General features: G+C 34.5%; 3 protein-coding genes across 5 annotated transcripts; 1 reads left to right on the top strand and 2 right to left on the bottom strand.

The window, feature by feature from the left end:
- Positions 1-3,709: 3,709 nt before the first annotated feature.
- LOC11411071 (transmembrane protein 209) lies at positions 3,710-8,549 on the bottom strand. Its single transcript, XM_003606405.4, has 7 exons — positions 8,260-8,549; positions 8,110-8,165; positions 6,153-7,060; positions 5,171-5,369; positions 4,859-5,044; positions 4,359-4,735; positions 3,710-4,191 (listed from the first exon to the last, which is right to left on the bottom strand). The coding sequence occupies exons 1-7, from the start codon at positions 8,430-8,432 to the stop codon at positions 4,051-4,053; spliced, it is 2,040 nt and encodes a 679-aa protein (XP_003606453.1). The 5' UTR covers positions 8,433-8,549; the 3' UTR covers positions 3,710-4,050.
- A 2,799-nt stretch (positions 8,550-11,348) lies between these two features.
- LOC11412098 (isovaleryl-CoA dehydrogenase, mitochondrial) lies at positions 11,349-17,411 on the top strand. Its single transcript, XM_003606402.3, has 14 exons — positions 11,349-11,715; positions 12,383-12,466; positions 12,865-12,922; positions 13,182-13,306; positions 13,395-13,439; positions 13,821-13,869; positions 13,954-14,063; positions 14,225-14,301; positions 14,533-14,583; positions 14,672-14,736; positions 15,370-15,524; positions 15,624-15,664; positions 15,745-15,799; positions 16,902-17,411. Exons 1-14 carry the CDS (start codon positions 11,581-11,583, stop codon positions 17,103-17,105), a joined length of 1,254 nt encoding a protein of 417 aa, XP_003606450.1. The 5' UTR covers positions 11,349-11,580; the 3' UTR covers positions 17,106-17,411.
- Positions 17,412-17,460: 49 nt separating this feature from the next.
- On the bottom strand, positions 17,461-23,817 carry LOC11406453 (auxin response factor 4). 3 transcript variants are annotated; one of them, XM_024780990.2, is made up of 12 exons: positions 22,972-23,815; positions 22,646-22,702; positions 21,775-21,960; positions 21,418-21,502; positions 21,244-21,334; positions 20,497-20,661; positions 20,239-20,358; positions 20,073-20,151; positions 19,679-19,856; positions 18,685-19,385; positions 18,401-18,591; positions 17,461-17,943 (listed from the first exon to the last, which is right to left on the bottom strand). In XM_024780990.2, the coding sequence occupies exons 1-12, from the start codon at positions 23,311-23,313 to the stop codon at positions 17,757-17,759; spliced, it is 2,382 nt and encodes a 793-aa protein (XP_024636758.1). In that variant the 5' UTR covers positions 23,314-23,815; the 3' UTR covers positions 17,461-17,756. The 3 variants fall into 3 exon arrangements, with proteins under 3 accessions (XP_024636758.1, XP_024636759.1, XP_013456030.1); XM_024780991.2 differs by having other exon boundaries at positions 19,694-19,856; XM_013600576.3 differs by having other exon boundaries at positions 17,757-17,943; positions 18,685-19,382; positions 19,694-19,856; positions 22,972-23,817.
- Positions 23,818-24,060: the final 243 nt, after the last annotated feature.

Here is a 24,060-nt window from a genome sequence, read left to right as displayed (position 1 = left end):
CTCTAGAACTTCGGGATCCGATTGTTATTCTTTCCTAAATGAATTATTTCAGTGTCTGTTTGGTAAATGGAGATTGACAGCTTTGGTAAATGGAGATTGACAGCAGATGTGTAACTTAACAAACATAATAACAAGATTTGGAGCATCATGATTTGCTCAAGGTCTTCACATCAATGCTATATTTTGTTTTGAAGTTGTATGAAATCAGCAAGAAAGGAGGAAGCATGATCATGATAAAAACGTGAGTTTGTGATTTATACCTAATCAGTTGGTCACATGGTGTCTTGATTGTTTTAACGACGGAAATGGCTTATTTGGTTGCTTATAAATTCACCACAACTCTTAAATAATCTACAAGGGTGAAGGTGTGAAATGGCTTATTTGGTTGCTTATAAATTCACAACAACTCTTAAATAAGCTACAAGAGTGAAGGTGTGAAAAAACAAAGCTATCGGAGTGAATGGTTGCTTATGATTTAGAGAAATGATATTTGAACAACTACTTTGTGACAACTTTTTGACAATTTCCTCTATCATACTCACATTATCATCTTATTCTCTCTCTTCCTTTTTCTCTCTCTATTGTTTTTAACCAATGAAAAGAGAGAGAAAAAAGTTGTCACCAAAAGTTGTATGAAATGGTTGTTCAAATATCACTACTCTATGATTTATAAATATTTCTCCGACTCAACTAAAGTGAAAAACATATGAGAAAAAACTGAATTGAACATTTTAGGGGGCATTTCAGAGACATGTGAATAAAAAAAAAATCATCATTACATTTCTTATTATCTTTCATCATATTTATACATTTCTTTATTGAAAAAAAAAAAAAAAAAGACATCCCTCATAGCTGTTGAATAATAAGCTAATAAGTCACCACTACCAATAAAAAAAGCTAATGTCACTGGATAGCATGACACTATTTTTTGAGAAATCTGATTTTTATGGGGATTAACAATTTTTTCATTTGAAGTTTTAGTTTTTTTAAACAATTTAGAAAATTGTTTTTTCTCCAAGCCAAAAATTGCTAAGGCCACATTGCAAAAAATACGTGCAGTGGTGAAAATGAAGTAGAGGTGCAGGTGTGTGCCACATGGGGATGAAATTTCGTTAAAGCGGTGTGTGCTACGGTAAATTTTAATATATCCGTGAAATTTCGTATAGATATATTCGTACAATTAAGCATTTCCCATAGATAAAATAATAAGATTTAATTTACATCTGAATCTTCACACTATATAACTTGTTAGTTACATAGGAAAAGAATTTCCTATGATAATAGGAAAGATACTTTTATACTTTCATAGTCTCTCAACATTAGATTCTTTTTCTATTATCTTCCATCATCCTTCTCTCTCCCCTCCATCCATGTCTCTACTCACTCACCACCAACAACAACAACAACAACCTCTCAAATCCATTTGTTCCTCCCAACACTATATTTTTTTACACTATCTTTCACCATCTTTGTTTCTCCTATGTGTCCTCCCTTCCCCCACCACCATCACTACCGCCACCAGCAACCTCAAAAGTTAAATTTCACCTGGTTACCACCGTAGTTCCTAATACAATAGCTTTAATCACCATTTTAAAAAACAAAAATATCTCAGGTTCACAATTTCTAGCATTTTTGTAAAATGACCCAAATCCAAATTAACAACAGTTCACATTCTCCATCCAAGATCCGAAGAAAATCAAAAGATCCGTTCATCATAAATGAGGCACGTTTATATTTGTTCCCCTTTGCTGGATTAAGCAACTTTAAAGAATATTAAACAACATATAAAAGAATCAATTGAAAGAATCAATGAGTTTTTAAAAATTAATGGGTTTTTACTTTTTAGAAATTTAACAGTTAATTATATTCATTTTCGTTTTTGTTTTCAAAATCAGAAATTAATAGATTTGTTCTAATTCAAGAGAGGCTCAAATTGGACATGCAATAGAGGTTAAAGTTATTGATGGTGGTGTAGGTTAATTGCAGGTTTTAAAATCTGAGGTTGAAGACAATGCAAAGAAATAATATAATAATGACAGACCATCATAAAATATGTGCTCCTCTTTAATCTAATGACCAAAAAAAACTTTCCCATGGTGGAAAAAGCTTTCCCTCACCCACCCTAAATTCCACCGTTAGTTTATTATACTATTCAATTCAACTTGACACATTAGCGAAAATGAGTTCCGAAATTTTTTCAAATATGGATAATGTTAACTAGTGCTCCGGAATACCAGTTAAGGAAGCAAATATAGTAATATTACGTTGAAACTTGTGCAGCCAACTCATTAAAAATCTAAAAGGTATTTCTCTTTTAATTTAAAACTTTCTTTTTTTGGATTCCATAATCAATGTCCCGAGGGCACCAGTTAACATAACCCTTATAATATTATATTGTTGGATGGCAATGAGTATCCTTTGGGTAGGATACTATAGCGTTCACCCTCATACCAACGTTCATAAAAAATTCTCATACCTGAGTCTATACGATTGTGAGTGATAAGTTTGGTATCTGTCCCCATATCCTAGGAGTATTTAAGTGTTCGTACCCGTGCACCTTTCCCACGCTTTAACGAAGAAAAAAATAAATAACAAAAAATGTCACACCTAATTAAAATATATCTAAAACCTCTTAAATCAACATATAAAATGCTACACATTGTATTATTTAACCAAATAAAAAGCTTCTAAAATATATAAAAAAAAAAAGTTCATATTACAATAAATATCAAAGACTTAGGAATATTAATTAATTTTAGTTTTACATAAACTTATAGTTATAGTCTATAATGTGCAGGTGTGGAACTGTCTAGACACTAGAGTGTCTGTATCTGCACCGATACCCATTCAAATTTACGGATAATTACCCGAGCTCAGACCCCATATCGAATAATACAAATATTTACCCTTCCGTCATTGCTATCCCTACTATCATATTAAAAAATTGCGGAGTTTAAAATCATCAATAAAAAAAAAAAAAAAAAAAGTGGATTTAAGTTGAGTGTAATAAAAAAAAAAGTAGAAAAATGCGGTTGCTTGTTTTTACGATTGAAAATTGACAAGTCGTGACATTAAAGGAATCACTTGATAGTAGTTTTAGTACACAAAAAAGATTCATCGGAGATCCTATTATTGGTGTCTTCATATTTTTTTTTTAAGAAGCCAAATAAATATATTAAAGTCATTCATGCATAAAGTGTGCCTAAAATAAGAAATTACAAGAGTTTCAAGTACAATAAAACAAATACATATGATATAACCAACCAAAACCAACAAACAATTAAAGAGGTTGAATAACCACCAAAGGTTCAAATCAAAAGACATTTTAGTTTCCTAGCTTTTAACTACCACTATGCCAACACTTGAATTTTGTCAAGCAAATGCAAGTTGATTATCTTCGTCGCTAAAAATCAGTGAATTTATCTCTTTTTACAGAGCATAATATAGTTGGTGTCTTTTAACAAATGCCAATAGAATAACTTGCTAAAAGACACCTTCATAAAAAATGTCTTCTAGCAAAACCCATATAAGTTTTGTTCTTATGGTCTTGGCAGCCTATGTTTGTTGACACCTTTAGTTGCATGTACAAGTTTCCATAGGTTTGGCTGTGGCTGTGGTGCCAATCTAGTTGAAATTACATTTTCATCTTGCCTTTGCTGACATTTTTTTCCTTAGAAACAAGTGATAAATTTGAAGAGACCAGCAGCAATATGTTTCAAAATCTATTATACGAAAAAGGTCTGATGGGTGTCTGTGAGCTATTTAAATTTGTTTTTTCTAGTACAAATTAGGTCATGATCGATCTGAATTAGATATTTGACAAAGTACAAGAACCCAGATTATCACGCCGGACATTGTGACGGCCTCCAGAAACATTACATGATAACTTCAACCGAGATGATACAATTCTATCAACTTGCAATTGTCGAATTCGCCTCCAGCAAGTTCTTGCTTCAAAGCATGACTCTGAGAAATGTGATTTACTGCTTTAGTTTGAGCCGTCATGTCGAATGTTAGCGGAAGGGTTATAGTTTGTTAACTATACACGTCTCAATCTTCAGATTCTGTCTCCATAACAGGTAGAATGCTTAAAGCTGAAGCACCTAGATGCATACCCCTAACGATACCTCCATACCCAACTTTAATCTTATGACACAGAATCAAGATGGAATCCCAAAGTGCTGTTCTTCCCTGAAAAATAATTCTCAGAGCTGTTAGCAAACCAAGATAATAAATTATAAATACATAAAATAGGTATTGGTAAAAAACAGTATTGAAAGGTTTAATAGGTTGTCGGTTCATAGTAAATAGGTTGTTGGTTCATATAGTAACATTGGGGCTACAGAGGCTTCACCCACCTGAAGAGAAAGCTGCAGCTTCTTATCCCAGTACAAGGCAAAAATTGGGGGACCCTGCTTTCCAACAACTAGTATACATGCTCCTGGATGCAGCACAGAAGGGACTGAAGACACTACGGAGATGTATTTCTCTGGAAACCTATCCTTTGGAGGAAGGACTCCCAAGAATAAGGGGTTTTTGCTAGACTGAGCTCCAGCATAAGACGTTGCATCCACATGTAGCATCCACTTTGGATGTTCTAGGAAAGCACAAAACAGATACAAGAGCAAGTGAGAATCTGATGGCAGCTCAAGTGTCCACTTCTTATTCTTTTTATCATAAACTTCCCCGCTACCAAGATACTCATAATTCTTCAAGCAGGTTCCTTCTGCAAGCTCTGAAAATTTAGACAAGGTAAATGCAAGCATTAAAACCAATATCAGAAAAATGAACTCCTGCTGCAGAAAATCTGATGAATCTAATGACTAATAGGAACAAAATTCCATAATTATATGCCTACCTCGGATCCTTTGCACAGTGTAATCAGCTCGAACACTGCTTTGAGGTAGCAAACCTTTGACCCACTCCCCTTTAACCAAGGCCTGAAGTCTTTGGTGTTCAATGATAGCATCGACACAGTCCTGCATGACAGGAACTAAAGGACCCTGCTGTGGGGACTGTTGCATATTAGGTACAAACGAGTTGGCTGCATGCAAACATGAACCAGTAGAAGAATATCAGAAATCAGAAGCTATCAGCAAATATAATCAAACTGGGAAACATAATATTACGTTTAATTGACCAATATGCATATGAAAATGAATCAACATACATTTGGAAGCCTCTATGGCCTGCACAAGAGTAGAATGCAACTGATGAAGCAATCCATCTTCGCTAAGGGTAACTGATGGTTGCCAGTCTTGAGTCTTATCAATGGATGAACTTGTAGAGGGGGTTCCTGTAGACAGCGTATCATTGCCCACTTGATTGACTGTAATTGATATACCAAGTTTGGCAGCTGTGTTCATAACCTATGAATACAAAAATTTTATTAGTTGGTGCTCAATCATATATGATGCTTTATGTATCTAACTTGAGCTATCTGGACCTCTATAAATACCATAGAACTTCAACCGTAATAATGGAGCACAAGCTTCAGCATTGTAAAACAAGCACAAGCTTGATTGGAAACAACCAAAATGAGGTTTTTTTACTGGTTTTCTTAGTTTGGGTGGTCATCCAAAACCTAACTTTGGGTTCTTTAAGCCTTTGTGAGCTGAAGATTCAACAGAAGTAAAACATACTTTTCAATGTTCAGCCTTTTGGGGTAGTATTAACCATTATCATGACCAATCATAGATTCATAATCATAACAACCAAATAATAACATAAAGTATATTTCATACTCTTCTTTTTGGTACTGCACACCATACCTAGAGTAATTTTTCCAAGTAACCAAATAAGACTCATTCTTGTAATACTTTTGGATTAACACATCCAAATGTAAAAGTCATTCTCTAAAAAATAACTAAACCCAAAAATAATTCCTTCAAACACAATCTTATTTCAGTTATCTATACACACAAATAAAGATAACTGAAAATAACATCGCTTTTCAAGGAATTAAAATTGCTAAGCAGTAATTCAATTTTAACAACACACTGTCAATATTTTCTTGGTTTGCTTGACATTCCTTTTGCCAGGGAAGGGTGTGGTGCAATCTTAGAAATATGCAAGCAACATTACTTTGACCATGTATCCTAAAAAACATTACTTTGACCATAAAACAAAAAATGATTAGGATGTAAATGAACCTGAACATGACTTGTTTCAATCTTGTGAAGCAAAGGATTAAGCAAAACTGAAGAGAACCATTGTCTTAGTCCATCACACCACTGCTCAATTTGAGGATAGACACCCAAATGGTCAAAAGCTTCAACTGCTTCTTCCATGGACATAGGTGGAGGAAGGTCACCACCTTCTCCCTTCTTAGGGGGAGTCTTAAACTTTTGGGAGCCTGGAGACATCCTCACAGGCCTCAATGGTGTATGTCTTTTAATTCCAGAGTTACTAGCCGATCCTGTAACTGTACTAGGGCTTGCTATTCCAAAACCAGGAACCGAAGGTGGTGGAGTAGACAGCTTCCCTGCAGATTCACTTATTCTTTCGTCTACTTCAGCTAAAAACTGTTCCAGCTCTTCCTCTGATGTTATCTTATTTGCAGAAGATGCCCTCCTATTAGACCAAGGACTTGAAACTACCGATTCCCGTCCTGCTGTACTCTGTGCAGGTGATACTACTCCGGGAGAAAGATAAAAAGTCGCAGAACCAGGCGACCTCGACAAGTTGCCAATAGAACGACCGGAAGCACTCCTATTCAAATTCGAACCATCACCATCAACACGACGACTAGGGCTTGAAAGCGGCTGATGAAGTGGAACAAGTAATTCAGAAGAACCTGGTTGCGGTTTAGACTTTGGCGGCTTCTTCAATGACTCCGGTTGTACCAAATCAACCTTCGGCTTCACTCCTAAAAGCTCTAACTGATGCTTAGTAAGACACATTTGATTCTTATCAACTTTATTAGAACTCGACGCAACCATAGGAGCAACAACGCCTCCACCATATCTAGTTTTACGTAAAAACACAACTTTGAAGAGTGCCAACATAGTTCCAATGCAGACGATCCCCAGCAAAATTTGCAGTGTCTTGACAACCCAATCTGAAGTTCAATAAATCAACAACAAAATATAAATCACACCCACATTTTTAAAAACAAAATAATCACTTAGTCATCATCAGTTTGTTACAAATTTTTAAAAAAATGAGAATCTGGAAAGAATCTAAAAACTGCTTGAAATCAGAAGCGGGTTGTAGTGGCTTCTTCAGAAAATCATTTTTCCACAGGGACTAGCTTCTTAAAAAAAAGGGTTTTTCATTCTAGTAAACAAACACAAAACACCTACTTTTTCTAAAAATCTGTGTATGTTTGGCACTACTTTGACAACAATTGATTTTGAGGGAATTGATTCTGTAAAATTGATTATGACTAAAAGCGAGTTGAATGTGAAGTGATTTACATTTGGATACATTCATGTAAAAGTGAATCGAACAATAAATTTGAGTATTAAAAGCAATTTCAGAATCAAAAGCTTCAATTTCTTGCTTCAAGTAGAACCAATCCTAGATGCAAAATCAATTCTAATTGAGAACAACCAAACATGTCAGAATGAATTCTACTCTTTTAGAATCAATTACGACTCCTCGTATCAAAATCATTTTTTTTTTAGGCTTAAATATGTCTTTCGTCCCTGCAAATATAGGCCATTTGAATTTTCGTCCCTGAAATTACTAATTCTTCCAATATGCCCCTGCAAATATTAATCATTTGACTTTTAGTCCTAATTACATCTGATTAGTAACTTCAGGGATGAAAATTCAAATGACCTATATTTGCAGGGATGAAAGACTTATTTAAGCAAACCACCTCACCCAATCATCACTTGCCACATGGGCACCACGCCGCTAATGACAGCCCACCTCAACAAAAAAACCTAATTAGGACCAAAAGTCAAATGATTAATATTTGCAGGGGCAGATTGAAAGGATTAGTAACTTCATGGACGAAAATTCAAATGATCTATATTTGCAGGGACGAAAAACATATTTAAGCCTTTTTTTTATATATAATCCGTAACAAACCAGCTCAAACTTGTTCAAAAAAAAACAAACCAGCTCAAAACAAAAACAAGTTAAAGTTGAGAACTTTACAAGCTGTATAAGAGGAAACCCATTGAAATTTGAAGATATCAACAAACCCATTTTCCCTACAACAACAAAACATGAAAGTTAGGTTACTGAATAACGAAATTGAATGAATGGTGCTGAATGTGAATGATGAATGGTGAAAAAAGTGGTTACCTGAGGATAATGGCGAGAAAGGCGAAAGCAGAAGCGGAGAAGAAGGAGAGGATGGAGATGAGAGTGTGATTGGAAGGTTGAAGACTGTTGGAGGTGAGGACTGCGGAGAGATTAGGGTTTTGGTAGACGGAGAATTTGGATTTGGATTGTGGAGGTGAAGAAGAAGAAGCCATGGTTTCGCTCGCTAGGGTTTTTGCAATGAGGTTTGAGGTTTATATTTCAAGCTCGAAGTTCAAACCATGATATATTGGCTAAGCTACCCACCCAGTTCTGTTCACTGTAGTAGTGTAGTTTTCAGTTTTTACACTATCGTGCAAAGTCACTATTTAATTTTAAAAAAAAAAAAAATCCTTCTATTTTAAATGTGATCCAATGTGACGTGGGTTAAACTCAATCGATACGGACATTGCATATTATATACATGGGTCGAGTTTGAACATCGGACACCTCACTTATTCATTTGTTTTAAAGGTGAATTTTCAGCCACCGAACTACTTCACAAAAAAAAAGTGATTTGAACTCTTTAAACAAACTACCAGTTAAATTTTGATTGCGAATAAATTTTGGTTAAGAGAAAAGAGTCCATTCTATATACCTCCATGGAGATTAGCCGTCGATTAATGTCGATGGAAAACTTCTTCCCTATACCTCTAACTTAGTAATTCAATAAAAAAATTATGTTAAAAAATCACCTTCTTGAGATCCATTTTTTACGAGTCACCCTTACCCCATGAAGAAGAATCCAAGCTTCAACGGTGTGGATGTTTCAATTTCAATGTTACCTTTATCATTACGAATAGGACAACCATCATAATAAGTTAACTTTCAGATCAATTGTTGAAAATCACCATCAATATTAACTCTATGTGCCACGCAGAGGAGAAAACAGATCAATCTCCTTTAACTCAATCTTATTCTTTCACGTTGATGAGGTTAAAGAGTTTCCTTAAAAACAAGATGAAAATGATTATGAAATTTCGTCCGAAAATTCATATACAACTTAGAGGAATTAGAGAAAATTAAATTACTGATTTCTTTCTAAAACATCCCTATAATACGACCAAAGCAAGTACACCAAGACCATCACACATATGGATGGCAATTGGACCCAGACCCGATGGGCACCCGCAAAAATACCCACAATGGGTAGAGTAAAACCCCGCTTTCATGAGTATGGGTACGGATAGGGTAATTACCCGCAAATTTTAATGGGTATGGACACGGATAAGAGTACTATACTACCCAGCCCCGCAACCCGCATGTACATATTTATATAATATAATAAATATTTTATTTATTTTTGGTGTACAATTATTTAATTTATTTAGCTATTTAAGTCTAAACCTAAATCTAAAATCTAAGCTATTTAAGTTTAAACCTAAATACTACGATTATTTGAATGTTTTTATTTTAATTTTTGAGGGATATTTTGGATGTTTTTTTATTTGGCTAAATACTACAATTTGTATTATTTTATTAGTTGATTTAAATAATTTTGGATCATAGTTTTATTTCAATTGTGATGTTTTTTTATTGTCTTTTCATAGAGAAAGTGCGGATAATGGGTGCGGGTATGAGCACTTAAGTGCCTATAGGGTATGGGGAAGGGCACTAAAGTTGTTGCCCACAAGGGTACGTGCATTTTTTACAAATGAGGGTATGGGGATGGGTACTATAGTACCCTATCCATTGGATATCCATTGCCATCCCTAATCACACACACCGAATACCATCATTGTAATATTTCAATCCAACAAGTCACGAGTATCAAGGCTAAACAAATAACTCCATTAAGGTTGGTTAATAATTTCGTTCCAAAATTCACCTTGTTGGTGGCAAATTAACATTAATTTACTTGTTTATTTCAAGGCGCATACTAACTTATTTTGCAAGAAACCATTTAAAAATCCCTCATTTCATGTAAATATTGTATAATTAGGTCACCATTGCATTCCTTTTTCTAACACAATTTGTAGTGATTTAGACCAAAAGACTGAATGGCCCCAGACAAAGAGCTATAAAGAAGCAAATCAAGCTACTCGCTTGGCAAGCATAGTAGTAGTCTAGCGATTCAAGTAAGAGGCTCATGTTTTGAAGTAGGGCAAAATCGCAAAGCGAAGAAATGACTCAAGTGATGACAATTTAAGTCCCACATGACTGAGCTAACAAAAATATGTTGTTAAAGTAATTTCCATACGCTCAACGAACGAACCACTTACAAGACAAAAATGAACTTTTGAAAAAAAAATCTATAAATAAGAGCATCAACCTCATTTTAACTCATTATATGTTTTAACAAATTTAGAGAGAAAAATATAGTTATAATGAGTGAAAAATAGTGCAGAAATAAGGTGAAATAATTGGAGGCTTGTAGATCAAGTCGTTTGATGCAACACCTTGCAAAAGTTTTCCACCTTGAACCAATTTTTTTACACTGTCACTAAGTTAAAATCAATAATAAGCGCAATTTTAAAACTAATTATGATTAAAATTAAATTTTTTCAATGTTTTAATGATTACGATTGATTGTTGGTGTATAATATGAAGTCGCTATTAATATTAACAATAGTAAAAACCCGAGACTATCAATAAAAAAGAAGTAGAAACATGAGATTCTTTTTAAAGGAATAAAAACATCATAGTGATCATAAACTAAATAAAATTAAAGAAAATATTAACTTAGTGCATTGTTTTTTTTTTTAACAAGATTATTAGTGCATAAGTTAAAAAACTAAATATAGCAGTACTCATTCCGATCTCTATTATAAAATTTTTCTTTTCTTTCATTTTTTAGATTCATCAATTTATAAATTGATTTTATCCCAATTGAATGAAACGCAGATGCAATAATTTACTTTACAAGTGAGGTAATCTATTTATTGAAATATCTGTATAAAAATAGGCTAATAATACGAGTAAAACTATCATTTATTCAATTCAATAAATCTAAAAAGAATCAATAATAAAAAATATAGTATCACAATAAAACATGAAATCAAAATGTTTAGACAAAAGAAATGTTAAAAGGACAGTTTTTAGTACAAGACATATTTTTCAGCGCTACTCATTTGAAGTAAAGGTTCCGTGAACAAAAAAAAATCCTACTAATGTCTGATTCAGCTATGAAGATTATTATGAACCTTCGTCCTTATCTCAACTGCAAAAACACTACACCCCATTCCATACTAGTTTACTATTTAGTATTCTATTATTCTATCTTTTCAATCAAAGCATTAAACAATACACATGCATATCACATAAGCACCATACCTATATCATATACAACAGCTAATCTAAGTAATCAACAAACCGTTGCCAAAGATGATTAGAACAAGAATCAACACAGCACGCACCATTTTCTCAACTGTTTTTAGAACCAATTCTTCTCATTCTCACTATGCTTCTGCTGCTGCTTTTTCCACCACCTCCTTCCTCTTCGATGACACTCAGATACAGGTTTTCCCCCTTTACCGTTAGTGCTGGTCAAAATCATTGACCCCATTTTTATGTATTTTTATAAAAATTTGAACTTTTTTCATTTGGGTTATTTGGGTTTTTAGCTTGATCAAAATGATTGAACCCCATTTTTCTGTTTTTGTAAAAATTTGAACTTTTTCATTTGGGTTTTTAACTTGATCAAAATCATTGACCCTGTTTTTATGTATTTGTAACAATTTGAACTTTTTATACCTTGGTCAAAAATGAGATTGACCTCAGTCCGTAAGACTTGATTCAACAGGATTGTCAAAGTTGGACGCCTTCACCCAAGTTCAAACTCCGAAACTCACATTTGTGTAAGTGAGTTTCAGAGGTTGAAATTCGGTGACTTCGATGACAGGAAAGTCACCAAAACTTTAGGGAAAGAGAAATTTAGTTTGATAGATATGATGAGAGAGTAGACATAAAGTCATATTGACTTTCCCGCCTTAAATGTAGTGGATCTCGATCGAGTTTCGGATGGTTTTAGCCGCTTTGTTTATTGGCAAAAGAAAAATGATTGATCCCATTTACCTGTATTCATAAAAATTTGAACTTTTTTCATTTGGGTATTCTTCTATTTTCTATCAACTTGGTTGGTTTCATTGCATGTCATGCTTTTAATGGTTTCAAGTTTCTACTGCAGTTTAAAGAGAGTGTTGCTCAATTTGCAACTGAAAATATTGCCCCTCATGCTTCCAACATTGATCACACAAATTATTTCCCAAAGGTATGTATCATGAGATGATCTGTTTGCTTTGAGCAAACACCCAATTCGGTCACTGACAACTTTCTCGCCGCCCAATCTAGTTTCCAACAAAAAATAAATAATACCAAATTAGTTCCTGCCATTTTCAAATTGGGGACAAATTAGTCCCTCTGCTAAGTAGTTAAAGGGTCGGAGTTCAAGTCCCTCTGTTATAATGAATGAGTCGGGGACTAATTTGTCCTTCATATAAAAATGTTCGGGATTAATTTAGGTATTGTTTTAGTAAGAGACTAAATTGGGCCGCGAGAAAATTGTCAGGGACCAAATTGGGTCTCTACTCATTTGTTTTACAATCATCTCCATGAACATTATATAGCTAGTGTAATTGAATATGCTGGTTGTGTTTTTATCTAATATAGGAGGTTAACTTGTGGAAAAGTATGGGAGAATTTAATCTCCATGGGATTACTGCACCAGGTAATAATTTTTTTATTTTCCTTGAGTGAATACCCATCTTGGTCATGAAATTGCAGGACCGTATCAACCTAGTCTCCCGTATTATCAGTATTGTAAAATAAATAATTCCTAGAATCACAAACATATAATCAAGTTCATCCTTCTGTTTGGATATGTTATCAAATGCATAGTTGACATTATTCCCTCGTTTCAATTTCATCCTATGATTGTGTTTTTGCTACAACAAACTTTTTCCAATTCTATGTCTGCTTATTTGCAGAGGAGTATGGAGGGCTTGGTCTAGGTTACTTGTATCATTGTATAGCAATGGAAGAGATTAGCCGTGCTTCAGGATCTGTTGGTCTTTCTTATGGTGCTCATTCTAACCTATGTATCAATCAACTGGTAATTGAAGGGAACTTAAGTTTCTTTCGTTGTATGCTGGACAGTTTTCAAACGAGTCTTCAGGTTTTCTGCCTTCTTTTTTGTTTAGGTGAGGAATGGAAGCCATGAACAGAAACAGAAATACTTGCCAAAGGTTCGACACTCTAGTCCTGCCTAATTTATTCTCATGCAATTCTACCTTTTTTCGATGCAATAATTGCTGCCTTGCCCTATTACTGATATGTGTAATGTTTGGCTTATCAGCCAAAAATGCTCATAACTAGTTGTAGCTTTCGGGTGGTTGGGTAGCGCAATTGGTTTGAGCTACGGGTTTGAGCTACTGGTGAAGGAGAAAATACCGACACAACAACTACTAAACTAACTTTTGTCTATTAAAAAAAAACAGTTGCTGCTTTCCAACCATTTCTTGTGCTAATTAATAATCTTTCTCAACTTTTATGTGTCCATTTGTTTGTCTACAACTAAGGCTGACACCTTTTTTTTTTCTTTCTTTTTTCGCTCTTCAACTCTGAAGCTCATCTCTGGGGATCATGTGGGAGCTTTGGCAATGAGTGAACCAAATTGTAAGATATGTGAAATTCAATAGAAGTATCTTAAATATTTAGATATTCCAAGGACATTACCTAGTGAATTCATCTTTTCTGCAGCTGGATCTGATGTTGTCAGCATGAAATGTAAGGCTGATCGTGTAGACGGGGGATATGTACTTAACGGGAACAAGATGTGGTGTACTAATGGGCCAACTGCTCAAACATTAGTATGTTTCTTTAATTTTTTATTTTTATTTTCCATGCTATTTCCATGCTAAGCATGTTTATTACACACACATATATAGTATAAAACCGGATGTAATAATGTAGGCATATAACCTATGCTGAGAATGCATAGCACACATTTGATTGTGTTGAATTGCATCAGGTTGTCTATGCAAAAACAGACGCAACAGCAGGGTCAAAAGGAATCACTGCATTTATCATCGAGAAGGGAATGCCTGGGTAACCGTACTGAACTTTGACAACGAGTTTTGCGATATTGACCATCAAGTAGCGAAATCTTTTAGCATCACATAGTTCATAGTTGATTACTTAGTTTATAGCTGGAAAATATCCTTCTATGAAAGTGAACTTGAAAAGAGAGAGTCGTGATTACTGATAAATCATTTTATTACAGTTAGAAAATTAAAAGTGAAAGATGAAAATCTGACAATCAATGATGTTTGTCTACAGATTCAGTACTGCCCAGAAATTGGATAAACTAGGGATGCGAGGAAGTGATACGTATGTATACATATTCCATTTTAATTTTCTTTGTTTAATCCATTTCCAACCACTTGATTTTACTGACAAGATAGAATTTTGTGGGCAGATGTGAGCTAGTCTTTGAGAATTGCTTTGTTCCAGAGGAAAATGTTCTTGGGAAAGAAGGGAAAGGTCTTGCAATCTCTTTTAAAGTATTTATTATTTTTAAAAGGAAATAATCTTTTTATTATTTGGTAGTGCTCGTTTGGATAGTCTTGAGAAAAATTAGCTTATATCTAAGATCTGGTTTAAAGGACTTTTTTAAGAGAGTAATTTTGCATCTGGACACAATCTTTAGCAATTACTCATTAATTAACTCAAATTTTGAAAACCTCTTAATCTTCCACTTATTTTTGAAGCTTTACTCTACTCTTTTCCTCCCAAATTAAGGGTTTATTTTATTTGTTTTTTCAAGTGAATCCAAAAGTTTTATGTGACACTATGATTATTCTTACAAAGTATGCTTCTCCTGCATTATATCATCTTCTGCCTCTCTCTCTCTCTCCCTCTCACACACACACACACACACACACATTTGAAAGAAAAAAAAAATCAAGAAAAGAGCACATTTCTTGTGTTCTTATCTTTGTTACTATGGACAAGAATTTCCTTTCCAGTGGCATAAATTTTTCCAAAATCAGTAGATTGACACAGAATTAGTTTTTCTGTTGCTTTTTGACGATGTAAACTCTGATGAAAAAACCACTTTTGCTTTGTCAGGTGTCAATAATATTTTGTTAATACCATTATTTTCTTTTTGTTCAGGAGTCTATGTCATGATGTCTGGGCTGGATTTGGAAAGGCTTGTTTTAGCAGCCGGTCCCCTTGGTATTATGCAGTCATGTCTTGATGTTGTCCTTCCTTATGTTCGACAAAGAGAGCAGTTTGGTCGTCCTATTGGGGAGTTTCAGTTTATACAGGTTCATTTCATCGGCAACGTATTTTATTTTCTTCAGTTTCCGTGCCCTCTGTATTGTATGTGAATCTTTGTTCATTGTCAATTGATCTTTTGGTTACAGGGGAAAGTTGCTGACATGTATACATCTTTACAGTCTTCAAGGTAGGAGATTCTAATGTCATGGTGCTATTTTCTCCTGCTAAATAAGTTTGCACAGCGATCGATAATGTTTTTCATTTCAGGTCTTATGTGTATTCTGTAGCTCGGGACTGTGACAACGGAAAAGTTGACCCAAAGGTGCCTCCACATATCTGTTTCTTGTTAATACGGTGTTATGTTATCAAACTATTGTTTTCTTTTTTTCATGAAAATTTAAAAATCATTCTTGGGTCCTATAATTGAATTTTTTTCAATTAATGAAACTCTTCCCCTATTACTAGACAAGATAAGGTTAGGAATGGTAGCATTACAGAGAGTAGCACAAAGAGAAGTAGATCAGATGGAGGGTATCCTAATCACTAGAGGCCGATGAATACAAAGAAAACTATAGGAAGAATGAATGTTGTCAAGATCGAGATCTTGCTTAGGATTGGGAAGAGGGTATCATGATTGTAAAACGTAAGATCCTACCCAAAAATTAGTATTAGGAGGGGGTAGCAAGATTGTAAAACGAATAATCATACCAAGGATTCTTCAAAAAAATAAAATAAAAAAAGGATTGTAACAAGTAACAAGGATCATAAAATCAGACAATTTCGAGATTAAGGTAGCAGTTTCAATTGTGGTCTTTAAAAAAAAAACAATCTTACTCGTTCCATGGGAGTGGGATTGTAAAATCGTGTGATTTTGCGGTTAAAATTGCAATTTTGATAACATCGGGGAGAACTATTAAGAAAGACTTAGAAATCAATGGTTTGGCTAGAAGTATGATTTATGATAGAGAATTATGGTGTCGTTTGAACCATGTAGCCGACTCCACCTAGTGGGACAAAACTTGATTGTTGTGGTTGTAGTGAATCTCATTCCATATTTCTTATGCATTATGTCATTACGTGAAAAGATTAAACTTTATTATTTTACTTTTGTGTTTTTCCCCTTTTGGCTTGTTGGTTTTGTTTCTGGTCCAATTTGCATGATGTAACACAAGTACAGTGTGCAGTGGCATTTGTGAATTAAAATATTATAATGTTGTTTTTGTCATGGTATATTATAAAAAGAATAAATCATCATTCTTGAAGTGTTATTATTTCTAAAATGTCTCATGAACTTGAGCTAAGATCATGTTGGTTCATTGTAATTGTAGTGGGCTAGTGGCTATCCAATGCAACAACTCTACTATTTTCCTTTTTGCATCATTCTATTCATTGTAAAACATATTCTCATCTGCTACTAATTTCAGGATTGTGCTGGAGTTATACTTTGTGCAGCTGAAAGAGCAACACAAGTTGCTTTGCAGGCGATACAATGTTTAGGTGGAAACGGCTATGTCAACGAGTATCCAACCGGTCGTCTCCTTAGAGATGCGAAACTCTACGAGATCGGGGCCGGAACAAGTGAGATCAGAAGAATGATTATTGGACGCGATCTCTTCAAGGAGCAATGACATGCTAGTCCCCTTGGATTTTGACTGGAACTGAGCGCCTCGGAGATGATTCCTTTGTAAAAGTAATTTTCATTTATCAAATGAGAGCAATGAATAAAAGCTGCCATATTAGATCTGTATGTGCTTTTTTGCTGTGAAAAATCTTTGAAGCAATTCATTCCTCTTGGAAAATGATGACGGAAGAAAAAAAGTTCAGGTCTGAGATTCAATAATTTGGTGCCAAAAGTAAATGTAATAGATTCCTCCAGTACAGTTATTTATGTCTTTCAAAGAAACCTTTTGAATAATATTAAATATTCCTCTACATTCATTTTTTTCTAAAATGTAAACCAAATTCCACCCCAAACCAAACACATTCATAACAATATTGGTAATATTACACCACCATGACATGAAATATGAAAACCACCACCATAATTCTAGAGTACACAATTCTCAAGAGATATTGGCTTATATTACATTATGCCAACTTCCAAGACTAGCACTTATTTAGTGCACTTAATTGTCAATCTTTCTGGCACTGACCATGCAATTTTTGCTGAGCTAACAAGCTCAAAAGGATAGTAACCAAAATGCAACATCAAATTATACGTAGATAATTATATTTGTACAAAAGCAAGACCAACACAAACTCAAGACAACCCTGAAACTTTAGACTCTTACTACTGTTGGAGAATAATCTGGCTGACCAACTGAGGAAGACTTTGAAGGTTCAATAATAACTGGTGCCTGATCCAAACAGCTATGAGTATCATCATTGGTCATCATCCCAAATGTCATCTTCTCCACTTCTTCTTTGGTATATATATGGATCTTCGACACCACATCACAAAACTCACTGCAACCAAAACAAAACACTAGAAAACTTAAATACCATGTTTGGATAAACAACTTAATTCAATGTTTATGTATAAGCAATTTTTATCCCACTAAGCGGAGTTGACTACATGGATCGAACGATATCATAATGTAATATCATATGTCATATCCCTCTGCAGATCATTTATATAACAATAGATAAAATAAAATCAAACTATTCTAATATAAACTGTTTGCATAAGCTATCCTGGAGAGCTTAAAGACATTTCATAAGCTGTTTATCTACACTCTTTCAAATAGTCTCACAAGTGCTTGTGTCAGTAGATAAGTTCGAATAATTCAATCCTAACATACAATAAAAAAGTGATATCACTTAACAAGTTTTTATATTATACCAGTACATGTTGAAACAGTTAATGTTCATTGATAACTTATTTAAAGATTCAAAAGCAGCATCCATAAAGAAGAATACTTACTGCCATGGATCATCCCCCACAACCATTATGTCATTCTCACTGTCAGTGTAGAGGATCCTCCATCCCTTATCAGAATCTCTAAGAAGTCCTTCCATGCCAAATAGTTTCTCCAGTTCACTCAGAAGATCATTGTAGCCGCTCAACCTAGAGAGATCAATGGCTCTTCCAACTAAGCTTCCTTGCTTGTGAACCTTCATTTAGTGTATATTATATAGTTTGTAAAACATCAAACATTAAAAAGAAGCAGCATATCATAATATCTTTTTGTTGTTATCATCCCTCACCTTTGTGCAACTCCTTTTTGCCGTGTTCTGTAAATTTTGGCTACTAGGTTCGCCAGACAAAGGAAAGCCGAATAGTTTGCAGGAATTTGCCTTTCCCTTGACATTGTTATCATTTGGAGCATTTCTATTAGTATCCACTAATGAAGCAGAAGCAGAAACATTGTCCTGCAGCTTATGCTCATTTGGAAGGAGATTAGATCCAGATCTTCCAACTTCTTTTCTAATGTCCCCTGCCACTATCGATGGCGTGTTAAACGGGACATTATCACTCATGAAACTGGTGTGTTTTGAGCTAAACATGCTAGCTTGATTGGATTTGTCAATATCTCCATAAGGAAAACATGCAGATTGAAAACTGGGCTTGGTTCCCCAAGCTCCAATGTTGAAATCAACTTTTCCTGAAAGGGATTTCAGTTTACATATTTCTTGACCTTGCAAGACCCTTGGAAAGTTGTTACTTTCCATAAAGCCTGCATAACTGAAAGGATGAACACTCATAAGCTCAGAAGAGGTAACTACTTTTCCTATTCCAGTTGATGCAAGGTTTTGATGATGACTTGAAGTGCTCAACTCAAAACCTGGCTGGTTGGTTACTTTGTCACATCCATAGTATAGTGACATAAAACCTGTATTTTCTTGACCTTGCAAGACCTTTGGTGATCTTACTGACTCCTCAAAACCCATCATTCCACTGATTCCTGCTGCCATAAATGAAACAAAGAATGAACATGATTAGGATCAGGACTGTGTTTATAAATTTTGGGGTCTTGGAAAATAATTAGATATATCTACTATAAAGTAAATCATCAATTTTCAATTTTCACATTAGATTTTAAGATGAAAAATCATCTTATATTAAAGTAGTTCTAGCATTTCACTTTCAATAGATAATCCTAATAATACTTTCAATCTATTTAATAACATTAAGATCTAAAATAAGATCCAAAGAGGGCCTGATACATGAAGTTAAGCAGAAGTAAGCATTCCATCTCACCATTAGGATTCATACCAGTGATGAGGTGATTGGGTGAGGCAACCAGTAGACCGGTCCGCGGTTTCTTCAGTCTTGGGGAAGACTGAATGCTTAGGGGAGGCTGAGGAGAAGAAGGATCGATCTCCCATGGAGATACTCGGTCTTGATGATTAGTCTCAGTATCATCATCCCATCTTACCTGTTGAATGCACAGAAAGCTTACAAATTATAACCGTTTCATCATTAAAATATTTGACTTTAATCATATCTACCTTAAAAGTCATATAATTGATGAGTTATGATTGGTTGACAGTGTAATAAAATGTTTTACACTGACAGTGCATTAAAATTATTCTCGATGTATATATATAGTCAAAATATATTACATAGTAATAAAGCAAAATTTCAAATGTACCATCAAGCACCTCCATTTTGATTTAGGCCATCTATAGGGATCCAAGTCATTTATTCCAATCAACATACCACTACTACACCTGCAAGATAGGAAGATAATATCATCTCAAGAAACTTTTTCGAAGGAAGACATTGCGGTAAAGATTTATAATTATATTGTAAGTTACCTTCTTTCAGGCGATTCGTCCATTTCAATTCTCATTTTGAATCTTGTCCCTATGGTCATTGGATTCTTGATGCTTTTAACATATTTTTGGTAGGGAACAACAAATTCGGCATGGCTTGCTCTGTAACATGAGAAAACCAATGATTTTATTGATTTATATTTCCACAACAAAATCAAAATCTAAGGATAAATAATTGCAGTGTGAACTTCTTGCATCTTGCAATGCAAAAAGAAGTGATTAGTTAGTTAGCACTCTTACCTTGGACTATAGAAAACATGAAACATGCTTTTGGTGGATATAGCATTTGCAACAGATGAAAGGAAATTGGGATAACAATTCTGATTACCAACGATTGATTCAGGAAGACCGTTTCTAGGTCTAACAGCTCTTCTGATTCCCAATCTCAGCTCTCCATTTTGACCCCTACAAAGTCATTTATAAAAGCTGTAATGATTTGAAAGATACTAGAATGGTACAAAAAGGACTCTTCTTTGTTTGACAGTATAGTTGGAATCTCAAGTTTGATTCCATCGGTATTCAAAGATAATTATAACTCATTTTTCCTGCTTTTGAAATTTGACTATACAAATAATCTTGATTCTCATTCGCAAGAAGTCATGGATCTTGAAGTATGTTCTTTCCTAGTTTGGTACTTGACATTCACCAAGACAATAAGCTCCTTGACATTAGCACCAAATCAAAAAAATTCATTACTCAGATAAAAAAACATAGTGTAAGGCTGTCTAGTGCGCGAGGCTTCCACCAGGTGAGGTCTGGAGAAGATAGATGTACGCAGTCTTGCCCCCTGCAAGCCGAGAGGGCACTTCTAGGATATAAAGTGACAAAAGGTACAGTTACTTTGTACTAAATTATTGGAAGAATATTATTTGAAATTATCAGCTAGAATGTTAAAAATATGGTTAAAGTGGTAAACAATCAAGGTTCACTAGGGTAATAGAGATTTAACACATAAATAGGAATTTCTCCATGCACAAACAAACATACCTTAGAAAGAGCACAGCATCACCAGAAACAAGATTCTTTTGGTTCACAAAAATGCTCCAGCCAGTAGTGAGTAGATGCCGCCTTGGCTGACCTGACAAATTAGTACCATATTATTTTGTGTATCGATTAGTCAGCTTATGAAACTACACATTTTTAGTTTTCTTATTACATTACCTCTATAAATATGGCGAAATTTCCACTCCACACCATGCAGGTCTTTGGCAACAAGCTCTTGAGAGGGTCTCTGCAGCTTATAGTCCTGCAGTAAAAAGTGTAATATAGCTTAGGCCTTGTTTGGATTAAGCGCTAACAGCATAAACTCTTATGTATAAGTTATTTATATAAACTAGCCTGGAGAGCTTATGAAAATAAGCAGAAAACAGCTCATGAACATGTCACAAGCTGTTTTAATAGGCTCTCCCAAACAGTTTCGCAAGTGGTTATGTTAGTAAATGAACTCAAATAAGCCAATTCAAATATTCTCTTAAACTTATTATACTTCAAAAAGATCATCATTGAAAGATTTCATACCAAAGGAGGAAAACAATCTTCAGCAGCTCTACGAGGCACAGAGAATCCACCATGAGTGCTGGTATCAGAGACAGTTAGTGTCTTGCAGAACATGTGAGGGGTTGATTTTGTAGGCGACCCTCCATCTCCCTCTTCATCTCCTTCTAATTCCTCAACTTCTTTTCCTTCCATATGCATCCCTGCCAACTGAATAGCGAAAACAATCCAAGTATTTGAAGTTGCTCAAAAGGGAAGTGTAAAAACACAAATAATGTATATTTGAACTCTTCCTTCATCACTCCATTCATTAACTTTCACATCTCAACATTTCAGTCGAAAAACGAAAAGAACATGATACATGTTGACTGAGACATTCTTTTGAATTGCGTTACAAATTTGACATCAAAATTCGACAACAACTTAGATGGTTAACACTTTCAAATATGTGATTAACTACATTCAACTGATGGTTAATTAGTGTAATAAGACATCACAAATCATTAACCGTCCGCTTAACACAACTAACTAGGATTTTGAACTGCATAACCACTGTTGAGGGGATGGTTAATGAGTTGTGATATCTGTTATACTCCCTCCGGTCACTATTATAAGCAAAAAATCACATTTTAGATTCATTGAATAACTGATGTATCTGGTTTATATTAAAGATCAAATATATCAATTATTCAAAGAACCTAAAAAGTTGTTTTTTCTTTGCTTATAACAGTGACTGCAGGGAGTATTCATTAACCATCTACTGAAAGTAGTTAATCAAATAATTTTGATGTCAAATTGTGTGTCAAAATATGGTTTCTCTTCATTTATCAATAGTAAATAAACATGTTTGGAAACACAGACCAAACATAAAGAACATAAAAAAGAAAAAACCAACCTCAGCCTGAGGTAGCAGAGTAACTTGCGTATAAACCTCATCATTCTCCTTGTTGGCCTGTTAAAATAAACATGAATTTAAGCAAAACCAAAATATGTTACATGAATTCAGTAAAGACCTATGAAGCACGGATACGGACACGGACACGCCGACACCGCTAAAAATTTGAAAAAAATCACATAATTCAGTGTAATTCTATGTGTCGGTGTCGTGTCGGTGTCTGACACGACACGTGTCCGACACCAGGACACAGCTAATCCGAGAAGTGTTCGTGCTTCATAGGTAAACACTAATAGTTAATTCAAAGAGTATAATTGAGTACTTACAAGTAGTTGGACATTGACAACCCTGCAAAAGATCTGAGGCTGAAGATCATAGTTTGGTATCTCCAATTGCTTAAAAGGAGAAAAAGAAGCAAATTGTTCCAAGTGACCTTGTGGAAAATACACCACAACATTTCCTTTCTTAGGAAGTGAGGTAAGAGGACCAGCACAAGCATGCCATAATTCAAGATAAGAAGAAGAAACAAGTGGTGAAGTTGAACTTGAAGATGAACAAGTTGAAGGAGACAAACAAGAAACACAGAAACAAAAACCTTTTTCACATTCCTTATGGCACAATGCATTCTTCTCAACCTCAATCACTTCATTGTTTAGATCAATTTCCATGAACACTGTCTTTGTTTCTTGAAGAGAGTCTCAAATGGAATTAAGAACACCACAATTGAAAAAAATGATCAAACTTTATTTAAAGATAGAAAAAAGGGTGTGACCAAGTGGATTCTAAAAAGTGAAATTCAAAAAGTTAAGGCTAAGGTATAGTACCATGAAAAATGAAGTCATTTTAATGATGAAAAAAATTTCATATTGCAAACAAGACTTAAAGATAAGAAAAAGGAAGGTAAAAGAGAAGAGTATATATTTATTTGTTTATCAAATAATAACAAGAAATTCAAAGTATGATTCCATTATCTCCATTTGTAGGTACATAGAAGAGGGAGCAGAAGACAGAGACAATTGCATAGGAAGCACAGAAACAAAAGGCAAGTAAAGCCAATGTGGTTGTGACTTTTGGTCTTAAACTGTTAGAGTCTTGGAGATAGAGTGAGAAATAGTGTATGTGTGTTGGGTGGAGGGGACAGGCAAAGACAGTAGAGAACCAACCCTTCCCCACATTCACTCTCCTTTGCTTTTTCCCATTTACATTGTTTACTTACACAGACAAAGATATCAAACACGATGCTGACACTTATACGTCAATATCGATAATAATTTGAGGAAATATTTATTTTAAAAGTAAACAATGTGTTGGTGTCAAAGACTGTTACATGTTAGACATTGGATACACATTCGATCCAAAGTATAAGTACTTCATAATGCAGTGTCGGCTAAGTGGTGAAACTTTGACATTATAAC

The sequence above is a fragment of the Medicago truncatula genome, chromosome 4 (genome assembly GCF_003473485.1).
Source record: "Medicago truncatula cultivar Jemalong A17 chromosome 4, MtrunA17r5.0-ANR, whole genome shotgun sequence".
Taxonomy (NCBI): domain Eukaryota; kingdom Viridiplantae; phylum Streptophyta; class Magnoliopsida; order Fabales; family Fabaceae; genus Medicago; species Medicago truncatula.
This window is presented reverse-complemented; position numbering and strand designations above follow the sequence as displayed.

What these genes read in the sequence shown, in the direction of transcription:
- LOC11411071 (XM_003606405.4), bottom strand. Translation starts at nt 8,432, where the DNA reads ATGGCTTCTTCTTCTTCACCTCCACAATCCAAATCCAAATTCTCCGTC. An exon ending in TTTCTCGCCATTATCCTCAG is followed by an intron (nt 8,166 to 8,259) that starts GTAACCACTTTT and finishes TTGTTGTTGTAG; the next exon opens with GGAAAATGGGTTTGTTGATA. An exon ending in CACTGTGCAAAGGATCCGAG is followed by an intron (nt 4,736 to 4,858) that starts GTAGGCATATAA and finishes CTAAATTTTCAG; the next exon opens with AGCTTGCAGAAGGAACCTGC.
- LOC11412098 (XM_003606402.3), top strand. Translation starts at nt 11,581, where the DNA reads ATGATTAGAACAAGAATCAACACAGCACGCACCATTTTCTCAACTGTT. An exon ending in TCTTGGGAAAGAAGGGAAAG is followed by an intron (nt 14,737 to 15,369) that starts GTCTTGCAATCT and finishes CTTTTTGTTCAG; the next exon opens with GAGTCTATGTCATGATGTCT. An exon ending in ACATCTTTACAGTCTTCAAG is followed by an intron (nt 15,665 to 15,744) that starts GTAGGAGATTCT and finishes TTTTCATTTCAG; the next exon opens with GTCTTATGTGTATTCTGTAG.
- LOC11406453 (XM_024780990.2), bottom strand. Translation starts at nt 23,313, where the DNA reads ATGGAAATTGATCTAAACAATGAAGTGATTGAGGTTGAGAAGAATGCA. An exon ending in CTCTGCTACCTCAGGCTGAG is followed by an intron (nt 21,961 to 22,645) that starts GTTGGTTTTTTC and finishes TTCGCTATTCAG; the next exon opens with TTGGCAGGGATGCATATGGA. An exon ending in CAAAAAGGAGTTGCACAAAG is followed by an intron (nt 18,592 to 18,684) that starts GTGAGGGATGAT and finishes CACTAAATGAAG; the next exon opens with GTTCACAAGCAAGGAAGCTT.